At 42.6% G+C, this 22868-nt stretch overlaps 2 protein-coding genes across 5 annotated transcripts in view; one reads left to right on the top strand and one right to left on the bottom strand.

The window, feature by feature from the left end:
- Window positions 1-13502, top strand: part of LOC137373962 (small kinetochore-associated protein-like) — a 35495-nt gene extending 21993 nt beyond the window's left edge. For both annotated transcript variants that reach the window (XM_068039646.1, XM_068039645.1), the window contains 4 exons: window positions 5655-5769; window positions 7596-7657; window positions 8349-8423; window positions 13178-13502. In XM_068039646.1, coding sequence (XP_067895747.1) covers window positions 5655-5769; window positions 7596-7657; window positions 8349-8423; window positions 13178-13336 — 411 coding nt within the window. In that variant the 3' untranslated portion in view covers window positions 13337-13502. The remainder of the gene's footprint in view (window positions 1-5654; window positions 5770-7595; window positions 7658-8348; window positions 8424-13177) is intronic.
- A 1510-nt stretch (window positions 13503-15012) lies between these two features.
- ccdc135 (coiled-coil domain containing 135) overlaps window positions 15013-22868 on the bottom strand; it is a 140301-nt gene continuing 132445 nt past the window's right edge. For 2 of the 3 annotated variants that reach the window (XM_068039643.1, XM_068039642.1), the window contains exon 18: window positions 19706-19996. In XM_068039643.1, the coding sequence (XP_067895744.1) occupies window positions 19906-19996 (91 nt within the window). In that variant the 3' untranslated portion in view covers window positions 19706-19905. Of the gene's footprint in view, window positions 16030-19705; window positions 19997-22868 lie in introns of those variants that run through there. The other variant, XM_068039644.1, reaches the window with a different exon arrangement.

Genomic DNA, 22868 nt, shown 5'->3' with positions numbered 1-22868 from the left:
CGGCAGTCCTGTACCCTTTCTTTGGCCACCTTGTCTCGAGAGACAATGAGTAAGTGCCTGGAAGTGGTCAGTGGTTTGTGGAGCAGCACCTGGGAACACTTCTAAAGGCCAATTCTAGAGTGACAGACTGTTCCACAGGCGCTGCTGATAAAATTGGTTGTTACGCAGTTGGCTCTCTCCTTACACTTGTCTATTTTCCTGCCAACTGCTAAGTCTCTTCAACTCGCCTCTCCTTAGCCCCGCCTTTATAACTGTCCGCCAGCTCTGGCGATCACTGGCAACTGACTGCCACAACTTGCGGTCAATGTTGCATGACTTCTTGTCGTGTTTGCAGATGTCTTTAAAGTGGAGACATGGACAGCCGGTGGGTCTGATACCAATGACTAGCTCGCTGTACAATGCGTCCTTAGGGATCCTGCCAGCTTCCATGTGGCTCACATGGCCAAGCCATCTCAAGCGCTGCTGGCTCAGTAGGGCGTATATGCTGGGGATGTTGGCTGCCTCGAGGACTTCAGTGTTGGAGATACGGTCCTGCCACCTGATGCCAAGGATTCTCCGGAGACGGCGAAGATGGAATGCGTTGAGACGTTGCTCTTGCCTGACCTACGTTGTCCAGGCCTTGCTGCCGTAGAGCAAGGTACTGAGTGCACATGCTTGAAACACGTGGAATTTTGTGTTCTGTGTCAGTGCGCCATTTTCCCAACCCTCTTGGCCAGTCTGGACATAGCAGCAGATGCCTTTTTTATTTATTCATGGGATGTGGGCGTCAGTGGCTTGGCCACCATTTATTGCCCAACCCTATTTGCCTTTAAGGTGGTGGTGAGCTGCCTTCTTGAACCGCTGCAGTCCACGTGAGGTAGGTACACCCACAGTGCTGTTAGGAAGGGAGTTTCAGGATTTTGACCCACTGACAATGAAGGAAGTGCGATATAGTTCTAAGTCAGGATTGTGTGTGCCTCGAAAGGGAACTTGCAGGTGGTGGTGTTCCCATGCATTTGCTGCCCTTGTCCTTCTAGTTGGTAGAGGTCGTGGGTTTGGAAGGTGCTGTCTGAGGAGCCTTGGTGCATTGCTGTAGTGCATCTTGTAGATGGTACACACTGCTGCCACTGTGTGGCGATGGTGGATGGGGTGCCAATCAAGCGGGCTGCTTTGTCCTGGATGGTGTCGAGCTTAAATGTTGGAGCTGCACCCATCCAAGCAAGTGGAGAGTATTCTATCACACTCCTGACTTGTGCCTTGATGGGCAGTCTCTGGGGAGTCAGGAGGTGAGTTGCTCGCCACAGGATTCCTTGCCTCTGACCTGCTCTTGTAGCCATGGTATTTATATGGCTACTCCAGTTCAGTTTCTGGTCAATGGTAGCCCCTAGGATGTTGATAGTGGGGGATTCAGCAATGGTAATGCCATTAAATGTCAAGGGGAGATGGTTAGATTCTCTCTCGCTGGAGATGGTCATTGCCTGGCACTTAAGTGGCAAGTAACATTTGTGCCAAACATCAGCCGAAGTCTGGATATTGTCCAGGTCTTGCTGCATTTCTACACGGACTGCTTCAGTATCTGAGGAGGCGCTTGTTGATTTCGGCATCGAGAGACAGGTTACTGGTGATAGCTGAGCCCAGGTAGGTGAACTCTTGAGCCACTTCCAGAGCGTGGTCGCCGATATTGATGGATGGAGCATTTCTGACATCCTGTCCCATGATGTTAGTTTTCTTGAAACTGATGGTTAGGCCAAATTGCAGCCGCAATCCTGTCGATGAGTCTCTGCAGACACTCTTCTGTGCGAGATATTAATGCAGCATCGTCAGCAAAGAGGAGTTCCCTGATGAGGACTTTCCATACTTTGGTCTTCGCTTTTAGACGGGCAGGTTGAAGAACCTGCCACCTGATCTTGTGTGGAGGAAAATTCCTTCTTCTGAAGACTTAAACGCATGCGAGAGCAGCAGTGAGAAGATCCCAAACAGTGTAGGTGCAAGAACATAGCCCTGTTTCACGCCACCCAGGATAGGAAAGGGATCTGATGAGGCACCGCTATGCTGAATTGTGCCTTTCATATTGTCATGGAGTGAGTTGATACTTAGTAGCTTTGGTGGACATCCGATCTTTGGTAATAGTCTGAAGAGACCACGTCTGCTGACGAGGCCAAAGGCTTTGGTGAGATCTTTGAAGGCAATGTAGATGTATCTGTTCGCGGCATTTCTCCTGTAACTGGCGAAGGGAGAACATCATGTCAATGGTGGATCTCTCTGCTCGAAAGCCACACTGTGCCTCAGGGCAGACACGCTCAGCCAGTTTCTGGAGTCCATTTACAACGACTCAAGCGAATACTTTCCCAACTATGCTGAGCAGGGAGATTCCACAGTAGTTGTTGCAGTCACCATGGTCACCCTTGTTCTTATAGAGGGTGATGATATTGGCATCGCGCATATCCTGTGGTACTGCTCCCTCATCCCAGCACAGGCAAAGCAGTTCATGGAGGGCTGAGAATATAGCAGGCTTGGCAGTCTTGATTATTTCAGGGGTAATGCCGTCCTTTCCAGGGGCTTCGATGGCGTTACTGAGCTCCAATCTTGTTGGCTGTTTGTCCAGCTCATCCATGACTGGCAGAGACTGGGCTGCATTGAGGGTGGATCAGTGATATCATTTTCCCTGGAGTACAGTTCTAGATAGTGCTCCACCCAGCGGTCCATTTGCTTGCATTGATTGGTCAGTGATCATTTCCCCTGATTTAAACTTGAGGGGAGATCTTCTTGATGGTTGGCCCAAAAGCTCTCTTAATGCCATCATACATTCCTCTGTTTCCAGTGTCTGAGGCCAGCTGAATACGGCTACATAGGTGTTGCCAGTAGTCATTTGCACAGCGCCTGGCTGTTCTTTGTGCGGTACTTTTGGCTGCTTTAAGTGCTAAGGATGTTAACTTGCTGGGGGCTTTCTTGTAGTTCAACAGTGCAGTATGCTTAGCGGCTATGACAGGTTCCAGCTCTTCAAAATGAGATTGAAACCAGTCTGATTTCTGCTCACGTTTGCCAAAAGTGGTCATTGCTGAGTCATAGATAGCGTCTCTGATGTGGGCCCACATGTTCTCTGCATCCCCTGCAGGAGTGTTTTGAAGGGCTTTTTCAAGTGAATTGAGAAACTTTTGTGACGGCTGTGGGTAAGAAATTCTGTTCGAGTTGATGCGCGGGTGGCCCTTCTGCTTGATGTAACTTCTTTGGTTCGAGTGTAACTTTGCTGCACACCAGGGAGTGGTCGGTGTTGCAGTCCGCACTGTGGAAGCTGCGTGTGATTTAAACACTGTTTATAGAGGCTCGCCTTGTGACTATGAGGTCCAGCTGGTGCCAACGATGTGATCTTGGGTGTCTCCATGAAACCTGGTGACACAAGTTTAACCTTGTTAGAAAGAATGAGTTGGTGATGCAGAGGCTGATGGGTACACAACTCTAGCAGTCTCTGCATTCTCATTCATCCTTCCAATGCCATATCGCCCAAAGCAGGGGGGCCATGAGTCATGGTCAGCCCCGACCCTGGCATTAAAGTCCCCCAGCAGGAACAAATGTGCAGTATTAGGAATACTATTAATGATATGATATTATGGAGTTCCTCATAGAACTGGTCTTTAACTTCAGGTTGGGAGCAGAGTGTTGGAGCATAGATGCTGAGTAGGTGTACTGGGCCAGAGGCGGTGAGCAGTCGGATGGACAGTATGCGTTCTGAGCCATTTGAAGGAGGCTCTATCATGCTGAGCAAAGAGTTTCTAATGGCGAAGCCCATTCCATGCTGTCTTGGTTCTTCAGGATCCCTACCCTGCCAGCAGAAGGTGTAGTCTTGCCTCCCTGTGAGCGGATCACTAAGAGAGCGTGTCTCCTAAAGTGCTGCAATGTCCACATTGAGTCTACTGAGCTCGTTGTTAATGATGGCGATCTTCCGAGAGTCATCGATTTGTGTAAGGTCTTCCAACAGGCCAGGACACACACTTCTGATGTTCCAGAGGGGGGGAGGTGTTTGGGGGGGGTGGTGGCGGCGGGGAAGTGGGTGCGAGGGGGTGTAATTGCTTGCATGTGGACCATCCCTGGTCCGAGAACAAGAGGGCCACGCGCTCATCGTCGCACAGTCCGGGCACTGAGGCTCTGGTTCCAGCTCCGATGTGACCCCATAGCGGCTCTGGCTGCTGGTGACACTAATCCTGAAGGCTCCGGCCCGGTCCGGCCCAAGTGAATATTTGTGTGTGGACCAAGAGAATGAATGGTGGTAGATTGCTTGAATTTGGAGGCCTCTTGTGGCCTTGCCTGAGAGCAACTCACTGAGTACGGACAGGAAATCAATCCCCTGTCTCGCGCCCCCTCGCGCATTGCTTGATTAATTTCAAATGTTTAACCAGTGCATTCCTTTCAACTGTTGCACTAAGTAGTTCTGTGCTGTGCTTTGTTTTGTTTTATTGGTCCTCCACCATGATACTAAAACATAACCTGTTAATCTGGTAATCGTGTTCCCTGATGACCTCCCAGATACAGCAGTTGCCAAAAGGATGGTGCTTCAATAGTACTGTGATATTTATATTATAATACTACCTCTTGCTGGTGGGAAGAGACACCCAAAGCCAATTCAGGAAATTCTTGAGCCTGAAGCAAGTTACTAGTTGCAGATGTACCACATTTAAGTATTGGGGACCAAGTGCCAATATAGGTCGGTGAGAATGAGCTGCTGGGTAAGTGGGATTTGGTGTGATAAAATATTGGCAGCAGAGTTTTGGATGTGCTGAAATTTACAGATGCAACACCAGCCAGGAGATCAATGGAACAGTCTAGTCAGAAGGTGACACAGGCATGGTTGAAAACTTCAGCAACAGGTGAGAAATAGGCAGTCTGTGATTGAGAGGATATACAAGATCAGAAATTCAGATAGGATGCCAGGTTGCGAGCCATCTGGTCCAACCTGAAACAGGGTCCTGGGAGGGGAATAGAATAAGTGGAAAGGGTACAGAGTTTGTGGCAGTGACCAAAAATAACAGTCGACCGTGTCAAAGGCTTCAAGGGGTTGAAGAGGGTCAGGGCACGCAGGTAGGTAGGATGTTGTTTGTGACTGATTAGGGGCATTTCCATGCTATGGCAGGGATATAAACCTGATTAGGTAGTTTCAAACATGGAATTGCAGGAAAAGTATGTTTCAGAAAATCACACTTTCAAGAACATAATGGTGCTTACTTGAGGAAATTCCTTCCCATGGTTCTACATGGCGTATTCTTGGTCAAGATACTGTAATAAATAAAAACAGAAAATGCATGCTGTAAATACTCGCAGCTCCTGCCTTCCACCCTATCATAGATTGTCCCTTTTTTTGTTATTTCCTTTCTGTTCCCCTATTCCCTGATTCTGCTTTTTTTTTAAACCTGTTAAATCTCTAACTTTTAGTAGTTTTGATAAAAGGTCTTCAACCTGGAACATTAACTTTGGTGTTCTCTCCACAAATGCTGCCTGACCAGCATTTTCTGTTTTTATTTCAGATTTACAGCATTTTACTTTTGTACTGTAGCAAATAGTTTAGAGTTTTAGATTTGTAAAAAGAATATCCATGTGACCAGAGTGCCAACTCCTTAATTGCCCATATTTCAACCCCTGCTGTACTATTTCTATTTAACTATCAGTCCACTTATCTTTAATAGGACAAGACAAACGAGTTAATGGTTAAGACAGAGAAAATGCAATCTGAGAAGGAAGCAATGAGCAAGAGGTTACAGAACTGCATGATCGTACTGGAGACAAACCTGATTGATCCTGGTAAGGCTGACCAAGTCTGTAATTGTCACTACAAGGACATGAAAAAGCTATAATTCATGTTGAAATCAGCATGTACACAAATTGGTTGCTGCTGCTTAAGTTGGACTTGACAGAAACCAGCATGTAATGTGAATTTGTTTTCAAGATGTACATGTATTGTCATGCCACACAATCGCAATGTTGTGATAATACTTGTGCTCATACTCTGTTTCTAGTAAAAGTATTACACAGCAATAACTTAAACTCTTCAGCTTGAAATGCAGACAAGTGTTTTACAACTTCTGATTTTACAGGCACTTGTACTCAATAAAATGATTGCCTGGTGGTCTTTTTGCCTTGATTTGGTTACCCAGCAGTGTAAGATTAAAGGGCAGGATAACCAAATAAAGAGAGGCAAAATTAAGAGTAGGGTCAGATCAGCCTGTCTCATTCTCTGATAAACTTTAGAGGGGGGGGTCATAGCTAAATCTGTTGAAAATTAGGTTGATTTACCTTTTGTGTTAGAGTATCATAAAATCATACTAGTCAGGTGTAAATCTCAAGTCTGTTTCCTTTTTCTGAATGTAGCCATAGTGCATTTATATCATAACTAGTTTTGATGGCCACATAAGCACAGTGTTATTACCTCTCTGTACATGGACCTTCAAACAGACCAGGATTGACAAGAAATCTCCACACATTCAACTGATGGCTGGCATCGTCTCATTCCCCTCCAGAGTGAGACTGCTGCTTCCGCTTTCCTGAATTGATTCTTTTCTTGAACTGGAACATGTTATGACTGAGGTGGGAGGAGTGCACTGTCTTTTCTAGTTCCACTTCTCTACAAGTCACAACATATATTTAAACGTTAACCCAGTTACTAATGCAGTCAATAATATACCCTACTCATTATCCCAAAATAAAATATGCCAAGCAGGTTTTTTTAATGAAAAACAGAATTCAGTTTATCAAACAAGACTTAGCCAATAAAAAAGTGAAGCATTAACACACAGATTGAAATATGAAAACTCCCTTTTTAAATACCATGCACACTGGAGAGAAAAAAACCAGAAATCCTCTCTGCAGAGGTCTGTTACAAAAAAAGACAAAAAAAAACTTTGCCAAATACTTGCTAATTCTTGAAGAAAAGAGAGAAGATATGGAAGGAAGTCAGTGGTTCCTTTTGGTCTGGCGTCCAGGTATACAGAGACAGGTCACCGGGATCTTTTCTAAAACAGGTCTTTGTAGGCGGTGTTGAGAATTAATCTGGCAGGTTTTACCAGCTCCTCTGAAGAGATGCAGCACCAGGGATTTTAGCTCTCCCACACTGGATCTTTGCAGGGTTTCTTCAAAGAGGTAGAGAAAGAGGTGAGCTGGGTAGTTTCTTTTTACTCGGCAGGCAAGACACCAACTATCTGAAACAGTTCACACCCCAGTTGAACCAGAACAATATCTCAGAAGTGAAACCACAAACAAAGTTAACCTGCTGACCTCCATAAACCTTGACATGTGGCTTACCTATAAACATCTTCCTCGGGTCACCAAGGTTTCTGTTTACTGAGCTCAAAGCATGTGATTTCCAGCAAAGGTTCTTTTCAGACAACATCTGAGTCCTTTCAGTGAACTGTCAACAACAAAGGAAAGTCCAGTATTTATGAAATCTTCAGCCTTTCAATGAATCCCCCTCCACGATTTAAATGAGTATTCAAAAAATTGCTTAAATATAGAAGCATCTTCATAATGTACATAGCTAAATTTTCTGTAATGCAAGAGATTTGGCATTTTAGGCTGCAGTTCAGATTGTGCCATACATCTGTTCTCAACTTTTGCTTATTTCTGTTTCTCAGTTTCAGCTAATAAAATAATTGAAGACCATGAGCAGAAGAATGCATGTCGAAAGGACACAATGGTAAGATGGATTTTCTTTTTGTGCTTAAGCTTTTTAGTTTGTGGGCAGTGAGTATTAGAAATAAATCCACAGCAAAAGTGGGGAGGATGGAATTGGCTTTGATCTGCTTCACAGTTGGATAGTTTGCTAATGCTGTTTGTCCATTTGGATGCAGTTTGAGGGCGATTTGCCACTTGTGAAAATGTATCCCAGGAAGGGATTTGGGAAAGGAGAATAAGTCTGGAAACATAATTGTTAGGACAGATGCCATACAAACTTTATGGCCAGACTGTGTGTGTGTGTGTGTGTCTCTCTCTCTCTCTCTCTCTCTCTCTGTTTAAGGTAGCAATATTTTAAATGATTCCCTATTCCTTCAATTAATCCACCCTTTTTGTAAGACCTTCTAAATAAGGAGAGCTGCACATCTGAATCGGGTTCTTTTTCACCTAAAAACTGTGTACACGTTATTGGGCATGTAAAGTGCAAAACAAAGTAGTAATTCTGAAATGTTTTCTGCTCCAAAATTGGACCTAATTTGTGACTGTTCTCTCTTCTCCCCACCCCCATGAATCTTTTCCCCAAAACATGTCATATGTTACTGCAGCTCAACTCTGACCAAAAAGAAAGGATGAAATTCCCCTGCCCCCTCCCTTTGTATTATAATTTGTACTACTGAGTCACAAAATGTCTATAATCTATCTATCTGTTTCAGGTGCATGTGGAGAATCTCCAGGCAGAACTAGAAAAATGGGGAAAGTATGCAGTAGAGAAGAGAGAGAAGTTTCAGGTAAGAACCTGCTTTTAGGTACAGTAAGACTACATTGCAGAGTTTCTCCAGTAAAATGTTTCCTTTACATTGCTTTAGTGAATCTAGTGGACCAGAACCTAACCAGGAACATGCTACAAATAACATGTACTGTATTAACTGTTACATACCGAAAAGAAAATTTAGTTGCGTGTGCATTTAAGCTGGTATAGCAAGGAAAATTGAACTGGCCTGTCAGTTCATTTTTAAAATGGTTTACAATTTAGTGAGATCTGATGGTCTGAAGCTGATAGCAAGGTGCATTTAGTTACTAAAAGGGGAAGGGGAGGGAACAGGAGGCGCAGCACGCAAAGGAGTGAATGCATGTGTGGAAATTGTTTTCACCAAGGTTAGTGCTTTCCTTTTTGCAACTGTTGTGTAGAGAAGCATCTGAGCAAACAGTTTCTCACATAAGTAACTATTGATCCGAATTTCCACGTTAGCCTAAAATGACAACAGAAGGATCTCTTAAGTCCTGTGCATCAGTGCTGCATGGGAGCAGGTGGTCGAGGTCTGTCAGCAATGACATGAATTGGATGGGACTGCAGTACATAATGTTCCAGCCAGCCAAGGAGGGGGTCAAAAGGCTCCCCTCTTGTCCTTCCTCTTATTTGACAGCAACAGGGTTTATTCCTTTCTAAACAGTGGATGTGCTTACCACTTCATTGTATGTTTTACCTTTTGCCTTTGTTGTGATCGTTGAAGAGCCAATTAGACAGGTTTTCTTGAGTTTAAACAAGAAAAAAAGGTGTTGATTATACTTAACAATCTAAACCCAATCTAAATAAAAATATTCTACTTTTTCTCGTGCGCACACACACGGATTACAGAGTGATGAGGAATAGATTTGTGGTTGGAGCCCGGAACAAATTTAAGAAAAAAGTCAACACGCAGTCTGAGAGTTTGGATGATTCAGTTGTCTTCCAGTTGAGGTCGTGATCCTGACGTTCTGGGTTGATAGTTGTTCTTGGAGACAGTTGAGCACAGGGTGTCCTTCCCGGGTCTTTGTCATGGATCTAGCAACTAACAGCTAGGCTTCGTACACCCCACAAGGCCTTCTGGAGAGAGAGAGAGACAGCCCTTCTGGCTTCTGCACAGTTTGAGTCTCTGGCTTGTCTGTGCTGTCCAAGGGAAACTCTCAGCTTTCACAGAGATGGACAGACGGTCACATGACTGCCTCTGTGTATTCTCTGGTACCTTCTAATGAGATTCAAGTTTAGGAATTTCAGGCTCTCGGGCCTCATGGTGTTGATGTTTACACCTGGAGCGGTTCACCCTTTCAGTGTTCATGTCCCAGGATGGCTTTGAATGTTTCATTAAAACAATCTCAGGTAGTTCAGTCAATAGAGCAAGTCATTGTTTTGGGTACGGGCTAATTAGACATGTGTCTCCTCTTTGATGCCCTGGAATGTGCACGGTGTTCAAATGGTGGCGGCCAATTTTAGCTGCAGCCAAGTCTTTGTAAAAGTTGTCTGTAAATATTCCAGCTTTCCTTTGTTTAAGTTTAGTGTAAGTTTCCAACTGATGAATTAAAATTCCTCTAAAATAAAAGCAAAATACTGCGGATGCTGGAATTCTGAAATAAAAACAAGAAATGCTGGAAATACTCAGCAGGTCTGGCAGCATCTGTGGAGAGGGAAAGAAGCAGAGTTAACGTTTCAGGTCAGTGACCCTTCTGTTCTGAAGAAGGGTCACTGACCTGAAACATTAGCTCTGCTTCTCTCTCCACAGATGCTGCCAGACCTGCTGAGTATTTCCAGCATTTCTTGTTCTATTTAATGAAAATTCCTCATTTGGCATAGCATGTTTTCTTGGCAATAGAGTAAATAACTTGTCCCTCAGCAGAAATAGATAAGGAACAATGTTAAATCCGGGGCAAACCTGAGGGAGGCCACTTGTGTTGAAACCTTCAGTTGAAGTAATGGTCCGATTAACCTTTGCTGAATGTCAACCACTCAATCAATTTCTAATTGGGGGCAAACCTTTTTTTATTATTGAGTAAAGATCTTGGGTGGCCAATCACAAGGTAAGTCTACATCAGTGAAGTATCCATCGTCCTTGAGACTAATTTTCTTTATTTCCTGCAACACTGCACACCTTAACTCATTCTGGGTTGTCTGTGGTGCAACAGCTATTTTGTTCCTTCAAAGAGCTTGCATGTAATAGTGAGAAAAGAACAAGACTGGAATTCTCATGGTGTTGACCCTGTGTGTTTAAAGGATTCTGCCAGTTTACTGTGTAATTGAATCAAAATGGGCAAAAGAGTTACAAATATTTTCATCCTAATTGCCCTTGAGGCGCTGGTGGTGAGCCACTGCCTTGAACTGCTACAGTCAGTGTGGTATAGATACACCCACAGTGCTGTTAAGGTAGGGAGCTAGGATTTTGACCCAGCAATAATGAAAACGATGATCTATTTCCAAGTCGGGGTGGTGTATGACTTGGTCATGGGACAGGACTGGATTCACCTGGTATTTCCTACAGTCAAAATGCCTACATGTTGCTGAATGGCCATTTTGGCCAGGAGCTGGAGGGAGATAGGCAGCAGTAAACACTTTCATGAAAATGAGGAAGAGGAGAAAACAGCCAAAAAATTGTTCTGATAAAAACATGTACGTTGGCTGCGGTGAGTCCTCAATGAATAAAATTATAAAAATACATTGGGGTAAATTTTCGCAGCTTAATTTTTTTGAAAAGGTAGTTTTTAACTTGTGAAACCAGATCAGGAGTAATTGTGCCTGCTGCCCTTGTCCTTCCAGGTAAGGTCATGGGTTTGGGAAGTTCTGTCAAAGAAGCCTATGACTGTTAGGCTGTTGCTTGTGGAACAGCTCTTCCAATTTTGGCACAAGTCCCCAGATGTTAGTAAGGAGGACTTTGCTGGGCTTGGAATGGATTTGTCATGTCCAAACCCAGTGCTGAGGTTGATGCCACATGGTCCATCTGGTTCTATTCTTATAGCTTTTTTTTTGTAGCAGTTTTAATACAACTGAGTGCTTACTTGCCCATTTCAGTGGGCATCTGAGTCAAGCACATTGCTGTAGATCTGGAGTCACACATAGGCCAGACCAAGTGAGGATGGCATTTCTTTTCCTAAAAGACTTTAGTGAACCAGATGGTTGTTACAATAGTCTGAACATTTCATGGTCAGGATTACTGATACTAATTTTTTTAATTAATTTATATTCCCCAGCTGTCTCTGGATTACTAGTCCAGTAACATAACTACTATGCTACCATACCTTGGATATATTTCAATAGCTTGTTTTTAATCTCCTGGTACATATCTTTCTGTAATGTTAAAAAGTTTTGTTACTCTTGCTCTGGTTTCACAAGTGAAAAACTACCTTTTCAAAGAAATTAAGTTGTGAAAATTTACCCCAATGTATTTTTATAATTTTGTTTGAGGATTCACCACAGACAATGAATATGTTTTTACCAGAACAATTTTTTTGGTCATTTTCTCCTCTTCCTCACTTCTGTGAAAGTGTTTACTGCTGCCTATCTCCCTCCAATTCCTGGCCATCGTGAATAAGCTTCAGCAATGCATAGACTGTAGGGAATACCGGGTAAATCCGGTCCTGTTCCTGTCTGATAGCGCCCATTGGACTGTCATCAGGTTTCATGGGATAGCATAAACAGAAGGAGGGGCAGCTGAGTATTTCTTACCACCCATCCCTACACTACCCCCCACCACCACAACGCTTACACTAATATTGCCAATCTTCTGTAACCATACTTCTGTAACCATTCTGTAAACTCAGCATGGTCAGACAGGTGGAAAGTGGTGTGGGTGGTTCCCAATGTTCACCTACCAACTGACCTTAATCATGTTTTGGTAAAATGTTGCATTAGCTCAAGTGTCTTTCGGGTCAAAACAACAGACACATGACAGGTTTTGTCATAGATTTTTTTTTAAAAGCTATTTTTACACAATTCCTGAAATGATCGTAACCTCACCCACACACACACATTCACACACATACGCAAGAATAGATAGAGAAAAAGGGTAAGTAGTTTAAAGTTCAAAATTAGGTAGGTGTTTGTGTTTTGCAGTGAACCTGTTAAATCTTCTCAGAAGGACAGTTTCTTTTAAAGGTGCAGACCTGGGTATTTGTAGTCTTGTTAAGGTGTTGTAGATTTTCTGGTGGTTAAAGTTTCAAACTGGAGGTGGCCACTTTAAGTTATCTGCTGCAGCAGGTTGAAGTGCAGAATTAGCAGCAGGGCTTCTTCCTTGCTTGGCTGGATTTCTTTCACAGTCCCTGGCTAGACTGCTTTCTGAAGGTGTTGTCTTGACCTCTCCAGAGGCTTACCTTTTAAAGGCAAAAATTCATGAGTGTTTCTGTTAGGGGACACATGGCACTCTTTCCCTCGGTGTTCACACAATGGACCAGGATGTGGAGACCATGGCTATCAAGTTGGTCCCCCGTTCAGACGTTAACACGGTGCTATTTCATATCTAATCAATTTTGGTTTGGGCTATGAGTCCAGCTGTCTCCAGAATCCTTTATTCGTTCATTCATGTCAATGAGTCATTAATATGCAATAGTGTTCTTTTCCTTCAATTTCATTATTTATTTCTGCATGGCTTCTTCTGTGCATGACACTGGGTAAACTAACAGAAGCATCAGGGCACCCAGGAGCATCAAAGTTGCAATTGATTTATGTCTACCTATTCTAATGTAGAAATTCTGTTGGAATTCAGATTGCTCACACTGTTTCCTTTATTCCTGCAAATAGGAGATGCGGCTGAAGTTGCAGAATGCACAAGAGGAGAGTAATAAAATTTTAGAAGAGACAGACTTGTTCCAGAAGGAGCTGGAGGAATGGAGAACATCTTTAAATCAATCCAAACAACTTTTAGATCAGGACTTTGGGTGCTCGGAACCTTGTAATTAAAGTAAATCACTTTAAGCTGTATATAAAATGTATATGTTTAAAGGAGTTGTACAAAGGGAATGGCGGAATTGGTGGCCTGTTTAGTGTAAACAAAGATCCTGCTACTACTCAGTAGACAAGTCGTGAAAGTCTATCTCCTGGGTAAAATAAAATGGATGTTTCATGATTGTTCTCTGTGCTATTTACCTGCAAGTATATTTTGGATAGAAATGCTTTCTATTGAAACTGAATCCATTTAAGCAACTAAACTCTGAATTGAGCTGCTGTTGCACATTGTCTGATGGAAGTTGCACCAATGTTGATTTTTAGTGTTTAATGAAGCAGCATAGTGTGTACTTCTGCTGAGGGGAGTGTTGGACATTGTTAATAGAATGTACAGCATAGAAATGGGCTGTTTGGCCCAACCAGTCCTCTTCTTCCATGTCCTCCACCACCACCACCACCACAGGAGGGTAGAATGTGGAAGACCAGCCGGGCGTGCATTGGAATAGTCAAGCCTGGAGGTAACAAGGGCATGAATGAGGGTTTCAGCACCAGATGAGCTGAGACAGGGGCAAAGTCTGGCAATGTTACCAGCAATTTCTACCTGGTACTTGGCCATACAGCGAGTTTGGCAGATAAATCAATCTGCATCACTTACTTTCCCGAAAGCCTCATTACTAATGGCCCTGGTCCAAGCTTTCCCTCTTATCTTTAAAATTGTCCAATTTAGTTTTTCTGCTTACTTTGTTCCAAGAGTTCTAAAAGGGCTGCAAAATCACAATGACAAGTGGATTGGTACACCAGTTATTAAGGATATGGTGACTCACACTGGCTTTTTGACGAGTATTTGCATACATTTCAGATAAGTTGCTAACGTGCAAATTGTCAGATTCCCAAGATCATCTTAGGGATAGTTTCTAAATAATAAAAAAAAAAGCCCCATTTATTTTACATATTCTGTGGCTACTTGACAGCCTAACACAATCATGTGATACATTTGATTTGCCCTGTTCCACTAACTTCAAGGGAGTTACAGGGGTATATCACAGGCACAGTTACTGCACTTTGAAACTGCAGTATCTGGATGTGGTCCAGTGCGAGTGTTGTCTTATACCTCTAGTAATTTTCTTGTGTACGTGTGTTTTGTCACACTTAGTCTGGGTAACTAACAAGCTCCTGGGTCAGAATGGAAACTGCTTTCAGCTTGCTTCGTATATTGTCTGCCCTTCCTGCTTTCACTCTAATAAATTTGCAGCCGTAGTTTGATGAAAAATAATTACACAACAAATCTACAACCACTCTGCCCATTGCATTAAAACCCACAGTAACATTGGACCTTATCTCCTTTCCAACGACTGGAGTTTGCTAGATAATCTTCATCCCCATCCTGCTGCTTTGACTCATTGCAGTTTCAAAGTGCAGTAACTGTGCCTGTGATATACCCGTCTATATTTTGTTACGACCAAGGTGGGAGCAGTGCACTGTTAATTCAGTCCCACTTCTCCACAGGTCACAGCATCTCAATAAATTTTCCCGTTTATTGGAACAGTCAATTAGACATTCTGTTTGTCCCCAGAATAAAGCACACCAGCCAGCCTCACAGCTCCAGCGACCCGGGTTCAATTCTGGGTACTGCCTGTGTGGAGTTTGCAAGTTCTCCCTGTGTCTGCATGGGTTTTCGCCGGGTGCTCTGGTTTCCTCCTACAGCCAAAGACTTGCAGGTTGATAGGTAAATTGGCCATTATAAATTGCCCCTAGTATAGGTAGGTGGTAGGGGAATATAGGGACAGGTGGGGATGTGGTAGGGATATGGGATTAGTATAAATGGGTGGTTGATGGTCAGCACAGACTTGGTGGGCCGAAGGGCTTGTTTCAGTGCTGTATCTCTAAATAAAAATAAATAAAAATTTAACTATTATAAAACCAAAGCTTAATCAATAATGAATCAATCTATATATGAATTGAGATATTAAAGCTTCTTATTTTCCCTAGCCCTCATGCACATACATCCAAAAACTGGTTAACTGGGAAGAAAGGATTTTGGTTTACAGCTGTTTCATAGGAATAAAAAGATTTAGACTGTTTTGATCTGGAAGGAAGTTCTTTGGTTTGGCAAGGTGTCCCAAAGTTGAATAGTTGGTTGTCACTTGAAGTCTTTCCAGGTGAGGTTGATGAACAGTCTGTGATGGGTAGATGTTCAAAGAACTTCAATGGTAGAAGGCTTCACATAGGTCTTCCATCAGGAGTGTAGCAATAAGCGTCAGTTCTCCACATTCGATGAAAAAGTCCTTTTTTTAAAAAGATGCAAGATTTCTGCAAATTCAAGGCTTCTTCAAAAATGCAGGGGCAACAGTACCACTTCATACAAGCTTTTTGCTTTTCAAGAGCAAGGATTCTTTACAGAGGTAATACTTTTTTGGTGGTTCTTCTGATCTCCAGGCAAGTCAAAATCAAATTCCAATTGCCTGCTTTATTCCAAAACCCACTGGCTTTTGAACAGTTCCAAACGAAACCAAAACGTTCCAGAAACAAGTCACATGCTAAGTCATAAATTCTGTTTTGTCACGACAGAGGGTAGCTCTGAGGTCAACCACCCCTGCTGGTTTCCTTGAAATTACCTGCATTCCAGTCCTTCTTTACCAGTTCAACTTTTGTTGAACTTCTTTTCAAAACATCCATTACGTTCAGCTCTCCAGATGTCTCAATGTCCACTGAAATAAATAGAATCCCAAGTTTTAATACAAAAAATGGAAATCCTCGAAACAATTTCTTTGTGGTCTCTTTCTGTCCCCTCAGTTCATATTCCCAAGTAGCTTTGTATCATCAGCAAACTTACATACTCTCATACTTACTCTCATTCTCATCATCTCAGTCATTAACATAGACTAAATAGCTGATACTTGCAGCACTCCACTAATTGCAGCCTGCCACTTCAAAATGCCCCATTTATCCCTACTCTGCTTCTTGTCCACTAACCAATCCTCTATCCGTGAGCCCTTATCTTGTTTATTAACCTCTTATGTGGCACCTTATCAAATGCCTTTTGAAAATCCCCTTTATCTCTAATAGATTTATCAAACATGATTTCTCTTTCATTAAACCATGTTGACTGCGTGATCATATTGTGATTTTCCAAGTGCCCTGTTACCATGTCCTTAACAATAAGTTCTAAACATTTTCCTTGCTACTGATGTAGGCTGAAGGACCTATAGTTTTTTTTCCTCTCATTTCTTGAACAGCGGTGTTAGCTTTGCTAGCTTTCAATCCACGGGGACTTCTAAGAGCCAGGGAATTCTGGAAGATTAAAGCCAATGCATCCACTATCTCTGTTGTTTGTGATATACATAAATGATTTGGAGGAAAGTATAGGTGGTCTGATTAGCAAGTTTGCAGACGACACTAAGATTGGTGGAGTAGCAGATAGTGAAGGGGACTGTCCGAGAATACAGCAGAATATAGATAGATTGGAGAGTTGGGCAGAGAAATGGCAGATGGAGTTCAATCAGGGCAAATGCGAGGTGATGCATTTTGGAAGATCCAATTCAAGAGTGAATTATACAGTAAATGGAAAAGTCCTGGGGAAAATTGATGTCCAGAGAGATTTGGGTGTTCAGGTCCATTGTTCCCTGAAGGTGGCAACGCAGGTCAATAGAGTGGTCAAGAAGGCATACGGCATGCTTTCTTGTATTGAGTACAAGAGTTGGCAGGTCATGTTACAGTTGTATAAGACTTTGGTTCGGCCACATTTGGAATACTGCGTGCAGTTCTGGTCGCCACATTACCAAAAGGATGTAGATGCTTTGGAGAGGGTGCAGAGGAGGTTCACCAGGATGTTGCCTGGTATGCAGGGCGCTAGCTAGGAAGAGAGGTTGAGTCGATTAGGATTATTTTCATTAGAAAGACTGAGGTTGAAGGGGGACCTGATTGAGGTGTACAAAATCATGAGAGGCATAGACAGGGTGGATAGCAAGAAGCTTTTTCCCAGAGTGGGGGATTCAGTTACTAGGGGTCACGAGTTCAAAGTGAGAGGGGTAAAGTTTAGGGGGAATATGCGTGGAAAGTTCTTTGTGCAGAGGGTGGTGGGTGCCTGGAACACGTTGCCAGCAGAGGTGGTAGACACGGGCACGATAGCGTCTTTTAAGATGTATCTAGACAGATGCATGAATGGGCAGGAAGCAAAAAGATACAGACCCTTAGAAAATAGGCGACATGTTTAGATAGAGGATCTGGATCGGCGCAGGCTTGGAGGGCCGAAGGGCCTGTTCCTGTGCTGTAATTTTCTTTGTTCTTTATTCTCTGCAGCCACCTCTTTTAAAACCCTAAATTGTAGGCCATCAGGTCCTGGGATTCGCCAGCCTTTAGTCCCATTAATTTCACCTCTACTTTTTTTTTTACTAATAAACACTTTTAAGTTCATTAGACCCTTTGATCCCCACATTTCCAAAATGTTCCTTTTGACTCCTACTGTGAAGACAGACACACAAAATATTTGTTTATCCTCTGCCATTTCCTTATTCCCCATTATAATTTCTCCTATCTCAGCCTGTATGAGACCTATATTTGCATTTCCTACTCTCTTCCTTTTCTCATACTTGTAAAAGCTCTTACAACCTATTTTTAGATTTCTATATTCTGTAAGGTTCTACCAGATCACCAGTTCTACAACCCAATTATGTACATATGAATTATTGAGTTAATCAGAATTGTGCAGCTCATCACTTTGTGACTTCCTTTGTTGCTGAATAGGAACATTAGTTGGCCATTGAGCCCCTTGAGCCTGTTCTGCTGTTCGATTTTTGAGTCACTACAGCACAGAAGGAGGCCATTTGGCTCACTCCCTGTAAAGCAATCCAGTCAGTCCCATTCCCCTGCTGTATCCCTTTAGTCATGCAAGTTTATTTCTCTCAAGAGTCCATCATCATTGATCATCACTGCTTCCACCCCCCTCGAAGGCAACAAGTTCCAGGTCATTACCTCTTGTGTAAAAAAAAAATCCTTCCTCACGTTCCAACGAAACTTCACTAATGCAGATAGTTAGAACAAGATTGATCTGTATCTCAAATCCATTTATCTGCCTTTGTTCCACCTCCCTTAATATCCTGACCCAATAAAAAGCTAGCAATTTTGGTCATAAATTTCAATTGTTCCTGCATCCACAGCCATTTTGGGAGCATGTTCTACATTTCCACTACATTTTGTGTGGAAAAACTGTCCTAACTGAAAGCTGTAATTTAGATTGAAGTATTCCTTAGTTTGGTTTTACAAGGATGTGTGTAATATTTCTTTTAATTTGTTTGTGGGCATTACTGCCAAGGCCAGCATTTATTTCCCATCCTTAAATGCCCATGAAAAGGTGGTGGTGAGCTGTCTTGAACTGCTGCAGTCCATGTGGCGTTGGTGCTCCTACAGTCCTGTTGGTTAGGATGTTCCAGGATTTTCACCCAGAAATGTCAAAGAAATGATGATTTATTTCTAAGTTGGGATGGTGGGGAACTTGATGTTGGCGTTTGCATGCACCTGCTGCCCTTGTCCTTCCAGGTGGTAGAGGTCATGGGTTTGGGAGCTGCTGTCAAAGAAGCCTTGGTGAGTGCTGCAGTGCATCTTGTAGATGGTGCACACTGCTGCCACTGTGCCCCGATGGTGGAGGGAGTTTTTTTTTAATTCATCCATGGGATGTCAATGTCACTGGCAAGGCCAACATTTATTGCCCATCCCTCATTGCCCTTGAGAAGGTGGTGGTGAGCCTTGTTCTAGAACTACTGCAGACCATGTAGTGTAGGGAGACCCAGAGAGCTGTTAGGGAAGGAGTTCTAGGATTTTGACCCAGCGACAGTGAGGGAGTCGGTGGTGGAAGGCTCTGCCAGGGATGAGCATGGTCCCATCAAGCCCCATTCCTGAATTTACAGTAGTTTCTTTTTATTTCTAAGAGTCATGCACTGTCTAAATATGGTGTAAGCAGGTGATTATGGGTATCGGTTAATGGGAAAACCTCCGTTTCAACACAGATTTCAGACTGGTACATGATTAATGGCTGGAGGCTAAGGATGGGTCAACCAGAACTGAAGTAGATCTAGTGGGCCAATATTGAGAATCAGCTGAAAGAAATTATATCTGATAAAGCTAGAGTAAAAACCTTCAAAATGGACTATTGGAAGACAATTTACAGAACTCAAATACCAAATACTAACAAACAGCAAGTAAATCATTTCAGGGTCCAACAAAGAACAGCAAGGAGGAAAAGACCTAGGTGTATTTCATAACATCGACAATAAATGGGGAGAAATCACAGGGGACATGGCCATGCTGAAAATTTGGTGAAGGGACAGTGCCTGAAGGTGATGTTTCTCTATATATTTGTATCTTTCACTTGATCAAAAGACAGGCTGATCTCATTTAAGGACTTTATTACAAAAAAATATGCAAATGCACATAGTGAAATCATAAACTGTAGTCGACGCAAATCATTCATGTGAAACCTTTCTTTTTTGGATTTTAAATGTGTGCTTGGGGAATAGCAAAAGCATTCCTGCACATCGTATGATTTTCTCTGGGTTCTGGTTTCCACTGTGATAGACATATCAATATGTTCAGATGTTCTTTAATTTTTTGGCGAACCGTGCGTCCTTGCGGATTTTTTCTTCCAGGGCTAGATACTTGATTGGTGCTGTCTCTTTGTGCCTGTGAACAAGTCAGGGGTTATAGTATTAACTTCAGTACTGGTAGGTGGAAGAAAACCATTTAACAATAGGGATTTCATTCTTAAATCATGGGGAATGGATTAACATACTGTCTGATCATCTCTGACAGTCAGGTTCAAATCCAGCCCAAACTGATTAGTACCGTGGGCTTACATCTACCCAAATATAGTTCATAACATGGCACAGCTTGACAATAACTTGAAAATTGTGGGAAATTGAGGTGTAACAACAGCAACGTGCATTTATATAATGGCTTTAATAAAATGTCACAAGGCACTTCACAGGAGCATTATCAAACAAAATTTGATACCGAGCCACATAATGAGATATTAGGACAGGTGCTCAAAAGCTTGGTCAGAGGTAGGTTTTAAGGGGAGTCGTAAAGGAGGAGAGAGATGGAGGGGTTAAGGAAGGGAATTCCAGAGCTTGGGGCCTAGGCAGCTGAAAGCATATCTGCCGATAGTGGAGCAACTAAAATCAGGGATGCGCAAGATTGGAGGAACACAGAGATCATGGAGGGCTGTAAGGCTAGCTAAACATACAGAGATGGGGAGGAACAAGCCCCCCATGCAGGGATTAGAGCACAGGAATAAGAATTTTAAATTCAAGGCATTGTCAGACACGGAGTACTCAAAGTGAGAAAGTGCTACTCCATAGTGCTGATATCCCTTCAGTGCATGAACTTGAAATGTATGCCCACAAAATACAATGCAGGAAACAAAAAAATAGATTATCCCAAACAGGAACAGAACGAATTCTCTAACTCTAACAAACTCTTCATGAGGCTTATAATCAGCTTACAATTCAGCAAATTGTGAAAAAGGGTTATATTTCTAGCATGTCCCTCAGAAATATCCAAAAGAACTTCACATCAGAAGTGAAGTCAATGATAAGAGTTTTATGTAGAGAAGCAGATGCAACAAATATTTTGTAGACAGCATTGTGATAAATAACTAGTTTATCGATATTTTCCTTCAAGGGAGGAACGTTGGCTGTGACACCAGGAGAAATCCAACTTTTCAAAAAGTATCATGGGATCTTTAGCACACATTGGTACAGGAAGACAGGGCCTCAGCTAAACATCTCATCCAAAGAATAGCAGCTCCAACAGTACAGCTGTCTCTCAGTACAAGTAGCCCAGACTTGAACCCACAACCTGGTCCAGACTGTAACCAACTAAGCCATGTTGACTTTGCCTTTGTGGCTGAAATTTGTAATTGGCTGTGTTTGATGCTCAGTCAGTATCCTTTGAATGATAGCCACTATACCTAAGATTAAATTACTGCAAAATGTGACCAGACCCTGTCATCAGCTAAAGCTGAATCACTGCTCAAATAAAGAATCAGTGCATCGTCAGACACTGCTGTATCTAAATGATGCTAGGATTGATCCTGCCTGCTATCTCTGCTGCTGTTAATTCAGGCAATATAATTCTTCCAAACCAAATGATGACATTAATGCTCAGGATTTAAACAAGATGGGGACTGAAAGCACTGAGCAGGGGGTAGGAAAAGGTAGGTTCTGGGAGGACCGAGGGGAGATGCAGTTCAGAGTACATAGCTGGGCCATGAGTATTTGGCCAAGTCTATGAAGAACAAGTCATTTTGTTCTGAATTGTTTCATTTTTTAAAACCTCATTGGTACGTAAACCTGTTGGATTAATCTTCTTTTGTATTGTCTACATTTGGTTAATATTTGATTTACTGAAATTAAGACTTCTCTGTTAATGACCTAATCATTAATCTTTCCTTTACGGAGATGAAGCACCTGAACTATGACATTTTCATGTGTGATGCCTTTGATTGGTGTAATGTGACCGGCACACACTGGAAGCAGGACTTTTAATTATGCAGCTAACATCCTAATTTAAACTTGCTTAAATTGCCCGCAGAGAACAGTGATGGATATGACTCCACAAGATACATAAGATCACTCTGCCCAGCTCACTAATGATTTAAAAGAAATAGAAAGCAGACATCTGGGTGACACCATTATTAAGTACACTGCCCAGTGTGGATTTGCATCATTCACATGGGTCAATCCCTGATCTGTGCAGAGTTAGCTTATCTCTGCCAAGCTAATGGTAAAGGTTCCAGCCAGAGAGTTACATGTCAGCCAGAGTTTCCACATTGATCGCCATAAGAACATAGGAAATAGGAACAGGAATAGGCCATTTAGACCCTCGAGCCCGCTTCACCATTCAATGAGATCATGGCTGATCTACTTCAATACCATTTTCCCGCACTGTCCCCATATCCCTCAATGTTTTTAATCAGTAGAAATCTATCAATCTCTGTCTTGAACATCCTCAATGACCCTCTGGGGTAGAGAATTCCAAAGATTCACCACCCTCTGAGTGAAGAAATTTCTCCTCATCTCAGGCCTAAATAGCCTGCCCCTTGTTCTGAGACAGTATCCCCTGGTTGTAGACTCCCCAGCCAGGAGAAACATCTTTCCTGCATATACCCTGTCGAGTCCTGTAAGAATTTTGTATGCTTGAATGAGATCACCTCTCATTCTTCTAAACTCCAAGAGAATAAAGACCCAGTCTATCTTTCCTCATAGGACAATCCCTCCATCCCAGGAATTAGTTTGGTGAACCTTCATTGCACTCCCTCTATGGCAAGTATATTTATCCTTCGATAAGGGGACCAAAACTGCACACAATACACCAAGTGCAGCCTCACCAGGACTCTATATAATTGCAGTAAAACATCTTTACTCCTATATTCAAATCCTCTTGTAACAAAGACCAACGTATCATTTGCCTTCTTAATTGCTTGCTGTACCTGCATGTTAGCTTTCAGTGACTCGTGAACAAGGACACCCAAGTCCCTTTAAAGTTCAACACT

This window comes from Heterodontus francisci, chromosome 9, assembly GCF_036365525.1.
Source record: "Heterodontus francisci isolate sHetFra1 chromosome 9, sHetFra1.hap1, whole genome shotgun sequence".
Classification (NCBI taxonomy): domain Eukaryota; kingdom Metazoa; phylum Chordata; class Chondrichthyes; order Heterodontiformes; family Heterodontidae; genus Heterodontus; species Heterodontus francisci.
Note: the sequence above shows the minus strand (reverse complement) of the source record. Positions and strands in the feature narration are given on the sequence as shown.